Here is a 5,750-nt window from a genome sequence, read left to right on the forward strand (position 1 = left end):
GCCTTTGCGTTCAAGCCCCATATGACGTTTAAAACAGCGGCTTGGCAACAGCAGCATCTTCAGAAATAAGGCTCCTCCGTTCTCCCTCCAGACTACATCAGACAGGTGGAGGAGACGTTGTGAACTCAACACTATAGGATTGGAGGGTAGGGCTACGACTCGAGGAAGCATCCACGTCTGTGTGAGCGCAGATACTGTTGCAGAGCTATAATCGCAGTATGGTCCATCATGTAAAATATGCTCAGGCTCATTCTCCTCCTCTGAGCTCTCGTGCACATGTTGGATAGCCCCGGCCCCCGGACTTCAATTTGGACACGATGGGGAGGACGCGAGACATGTAGGCTATCTAGAATGGATTAATAACCGACGCACGGATTGGGGATTTTTCCAGAAATCGCAAGCATAACAACAAGCATCGCCGTGCTTTGCCATGGAGAGCCAAGCAGCAGAGCAGCAAAGCTATGAAGATGTACAGAAGAGCGGCTATCTCCGCAAGCATAAATCGATGCACCGGCGATTCTTCGTATTAAGGGCGGCCTCAGAGCACGGACCCGCTCGGCTTGAGTATTATGAGAACGAGAAGAAATTCCGTAGTAAATCACCTGTCCCCAAAAAAACTCTAAACCTGGAGACTTGCTTCAACATCAACAAGCGGGCGGATTCCAAGAACAAGCACATGATAGTTCTTTATAGCCGTAGCGAGAGCTTTGCCATTGCTGCAGACAGTGAAGAGGTGCAGAATGAGTGGTATCAGGCAATGCTGGACCTTCATTGCAACTGTAAGCCATTAGCCATAAAACAGATTTATATGATTGATATCATATCCCCTCTTTCAGGTGTTGGCCCTAAATAAGCATGCTGTATTATTTTCGAGGCTACATTTCTCTCAGTGGTGATGTTTCTTTGCATTAAGTCATTGGCTGATTTACATGATTGAAACAATATGTTTACTGCAGGCCTATAGCTTGATCATTTCGCACGGGCATTTAATGTGAATAAATTAGCCTAATAGCCTACGATGCAATAGTCTGCCTATAATGTGGCCTTTTAGGGACCAGGGAGCAGGTGGATTCGACTGAATAGATCAGCACGATGGGCGGCATGTGCTGTTTTTGGCAACAAAACCCCAATTGATCAAATACAATAACAGGGTAGATCAATTGTCAGCACAGTTCCATTTGATGCATGCATAAAATATGTCGTAGGCTAGAGCCAGCATCTAGAATAACCTATGTGTTATCGTCTTCGTGGCTGTAGCTGTTTTTGCAAAGCGCAGTGGAGATATGCATGCAGGCATCCATTCCATTCAGGGAATGCATTTCATATAGTAGCAGCATAGCGTGGTCTACTCTGCTGGAGCCTGTGTTTTTGTTTTTCCACACAGCTCTCTCGCTGTCATGCGCTTAACCTACATTTGTGTTATATGGAGCTGCTGGTAGGTTGGAGGTTACATCGCTCATCAGCGGTCCCTCACTGGAAAATGTATCTGTATTGTTTTTCCTCGTGTTTATGTTGTTATCGTTATGCTGTAGTGGACCCCACCACACGCACGCACCAACACACGCACGCACAAGCGCGCGCGCGCACACACACACACACACACACACACACACACACACACACACAGACACCATGCTTTATTTGCACTGCATTTCAGAAGATAGGCTAGTCGACAAGGCCAGGAGAGATTACAGTGTATGCGTTTCATGAAACTGTATGTAGGTCCGTTTATCAATAGATGCTTTCGGGGATTTGTGACTGCCATTGAATTTTATAGTTTGTTAAGGTTCAAATCATGTATTGACCATTTGACCAAGACTGTTGGCTAAGTAATACAGCTATGCCTGTAGCTGTGTGTAGGCCTATCTATATGCTAGGCTACTATTCTGTAAAGGATGGTGTTAAAATTGAAAATTTGATCAACTAATAATATGACTGCTAGTTTCAACCGTTTTTCTGCTCTTTTTATGTTTATTCTTTCTCATGTCTGATACTTTTCACAGGCCTATAGGACTTCTGTACATTGAATTTAAAGTCTTCATCGTCTCATTCGTCTGTATGTCTCATCAATGTTTTTTCTTTCTTCTTTTTTCCATGCAGGTACTCCTGAAGACTGTGGCAGTAGTGGTGAATGTAGCTCTCCATCTCCTGTTCCGACATTCAAGGAGGTATGGCAAGTGAAGGTGTGGCCAAAAGGTCTTGGACATGCCAGGAACTTAGTGGGCATCTACCGGCTGTGCCTGACAGACAAGACGGTCAACTTTGTCAAAATCAACTCAGATGTGGCGTCCGTTGTGCTGCAGCTGATGAATGTGCGCCGGTGTGGCCATTCAGAGAACTTTTTCTTCATTGAGGTGGGTCGCTCTGCGATCACGGGCCCCGGAGAGTTCTGGATGCAGGTGGATGATTCCGTTGTGGCGCAGAACATGCACGAGACCCTGCTAGAGGCCATGAAAGCCCTGAGCGAAGAGTTTCGCCAGCGAAGCAAGTCCCAGTCAGTGGGGACTTCGTGTGGTGGTGGCACTGCCTCGAACCCCATCAGTGTCCCAAGCCGTCGCCATCATCCAAATCTGCCTCCGAGTCAGGTGGGCTTCTCCAGACGTGCCCGCACCGAGACCCCTGGTACAGGAGGCAACAGCACCAGCACTTCTCCCACTTCACGTCACGGTTATCCAAGGGCACGGACGGCCAGCATTGGGACCCGGTCTGAGGAAGGAGGGGCATGTGCCAGAGGGACTTGGGCTAGCTCCAGCCCAAGCCTTAATGGATCCTGCTCTACTACTCCCACTCTGAGGCCCAAGCCCACCAGGGCGCCTACTCCTGCTAAGATTACTCTCAGCCTGGCACGCTACACTCCCAACCCTGCCCCCTCTCCTTCCCCGGCCCCAAGCCTGTCCTCCAGCTCCGGTCATGGTTCAGAGTGTGGGTTAGTGGGTGCAGCAGTGGGTGGTATGGCGATCTGTTCCTACCCCCGTGTTTCTCAGAGAGTCTCTGTCTCAGGCTCACCCAGTGACTACGGCTCCTCGGATGAATATGGCTCCAGCCCTGGAGAACACTCCCTGCTGCTCCCCAGCCTTCCCGGGGGATCACACGGGATGGCTGGACATCACATGCATGGAGACGGCTCCTCCAGCTACATAGTCATGGGACAGCGAGATGGGTTCTTTGGTTCCCACTCCCATCACCGCTCTAAAGGCAGACGGATACTGCGACGTTCCTCCAGCAGGGAAAGCGAGGTAGAGCGAAGGCTGCTGAGCAAGAGGGCGTCGCTGCCCTCGGCAGCCCATGACCACCTCACCCTGCACAGGAAAGACAACGAGGATGACGACGACGAAGAGTATGCCATTATGTCTCAGAGTGCTAACCGAGAGACCTTTGCTCAGGGCTCAGGGGGTCTGGCAGTGGGTGCAGGTGGGCATACTGATGTGTCGGAGGAGACTAGGAAGAGGGTGGACAAGGGCAGGGCAGAGGTGGCTGCTAGGGGCCTCGTGGATAGCGGCTATATGTCAATGCTACCCGGAGTGACGGCTCCTCCTGTTTCACTTCCTCTCTCGGTAGGCATGTCGGATCCTGGCGTTAAAGCTGGGGCTGATGACGAGTACATGGCCATGACCCCCAGCCACAGCGTATCACCTCCTCAGCCCATCCACCAGCCTAACACAGAGGGTTACATGGTTATGTCACCTAATAGCAGCTACTCTGCAGACATGCACGGACTGGTCAGGTGGGAGAGCAGGGCCAGCATGGAGAGCCGGTCTGCCAGTGACTACATGAACATCTCACCAATCAGCAGCCGCTCTGCCTGCAACACGCCACCCTCCCACCCGGAGCAGCACCAGCTACAACCGAAGATGTTCAACTCCTACTTCTCCTTGCCACGGGCGTATCAGCACACTCTCTATACCCGCTTTGAGGATGACTTAAATCAAGGCAAAGGGAAAGAGGACAGCAGTGGCCGCGAAGGTGCAGGAAGGAAGGCACACAGCAAGAGAAACAAAATCACAGCAGGCTCTGCAGGAGGCTGTCAGCTATCCCTGTCCTCCTCCTCATTCTCCTCCAGCTCAGCCAGCAGTGAAAGCCTGGAAGAGAAGTCCATGTCAGTGGCCGCAGGGAGAGGGTTGAGTTTATTGAGAGCTGGAGCAGACTACAGGAGTGGGGCAACAGGCACGAAAGATGGACATCACCAGCAAAAACGCATATCAAGCGGCAAGAGCCCACAGCAGCAAAGGAAAGGCCGTCCCCTAAGCATTTCTACAGACATGTCTAAAGCCAACACCTTGCCCAAGGTGAAGGAGAACCTCCTGCCCTCTGTGTCTCAGAACATCGGTGAGTATGTCAGCATTGAGTTCAAGGGAGATGGCGAGTACAGCAGAGGGAGGCTGTTAGGTGAAGCACACGGCCGCTCAGTGATCCACGCAACACTCAGGCCATTGCACCAATCGGCCCTTGGTTATAACGGCTCCACCAACCTTCCCCGTAGCTACTCCGCTCCACTGTCCACCTCTGCCGAATACGTCAGCATGGACTTTGGGAAGTCACCATCCCCCCTGACTCCAGTTAGATCCACGCTCAGCGCCGCCCCACAGTGCCCACCAGCTGTTGCCCCTAAGACCCGGGAAGAACGTAGTAGATCCTCTCCTCTGGCGACAGAGGGCAACACAGGGTATAGAACGAACATAACACCAATAGATAATCCTACCGCATTTACAAACAGCACCAACACAGGTTTAGATCCTCTCCCACACAGCTCCAACATTACAGCACGACCCGCGATCCATTCTGGCCAGCCCTCATCTATGGCTCAGGAGACAGATGCAGGCTTTTCGCCAACCAAATCCTTCTCGTCACCCGAAAGAGGCAGCAGAATGGTCCGAGGCGACCAGCAGGGACGCCGATCCCACCGCTCAGAGGCTTCTCTACAACACCACCAACCCTCCACTACCTCCCTCTTCCCAGAGGGCAGCCAGGTAGCAGGCCATCGACATGGGTTGGAACGTCCTCTGTGGGAGAATGGACAGACTTCTGCCACACTGCCACCTCAAGTGTCCTCTGCATCTGCTGTACTAGGCCTTAATTACATTGACCTTGACCTGGCCATTAAAGAGAACCCTCAAACTGGAGGGGAACGTACAGCCGACACTGGAGCAGCTGGTGTGGGCAGCAGTGCCGTGTCCAGTCTCAACAGTTATGCCAGTATTGATTTCTATAAGTCAGAAGATCGAAGAACACACCAGAACAGCAGGAAAGATGGTCAAGGTAAGGGCTGCTGAGATTGTAAAATCATAATTTTTCTGAGGTTGTGGTGAACAATTGGGTGTGCTAGTAGACCATTAATAGGCTCCTATGGGAAGGAGATAGAAAATATATTAAACACACACCATTATTAGCTGCTTTGAATGTGTGCTGGGTCCAACTGACATGTGACTTCATGTCATACCTGTAGACAGCTGTTCTTACTGTATGTAAAGTAGTCTTAATGTTTGGAGAACAACATTAATTTGGCAGTAGTCTCTGAGTGCACATACTGTAACTGAAAATGTGTGAAGAGTAACATGCTACTCATAGCAGTAAAGGTTACATGTGACTGTCTGTTCTTGTCCATTTAAAGTCCATTCAAGTGAGATGAGGGAGGATAAAGTACATTAGTCCATTAAGACCAAGGGTCAAGGGTCAAGGGTCCAAACCGTCATAGATAATTAGGCCCAACGGAGGAGATGTTGTTTGTCTGTGTAACTACAAACCTATGGTGT

The 5,750-nt window shown here is 50.6% G+C and overlaps 1 protein-coding gene across 1 annotated transcript; it reads left to right on the forward strand.

The window, feature by feature from the left end:
- Nucleotides 1–430: 430 nt before the first annotated feature.
- Nucleotides 431–5,270, forward strand: LOC306927760 (insulin receptor substrate 1-B; the record flags this gene model as incomplete). The annotated part of the gene is made up of 2 exons (XM_079507607.1): nucleotides 431–779; nucleotides 2,101–5,270. The coding sequence occupies 2 exons, from the start codon at nucleotides 431–433 to the stop codon at nucleotides 5,268–5,270; spliced, it is 3,519 nt and encodes a 1,172-aa protein (XP_079363733.1).
- Nucleotides 5,271–5,750: the final 480 nt, after the last annotated feature.

Source organism: Electrona antarctica (assembly GCF_951216825.1).
Source record: "Electrona antarctica genome assembly, chromosome: 8".
Lineage (NCBI taxonomy): Eukaryota > Metazoa > Chordata > Actinopteri > Myctophiformes > Myctophidae > Electrona > Electrona antarctica.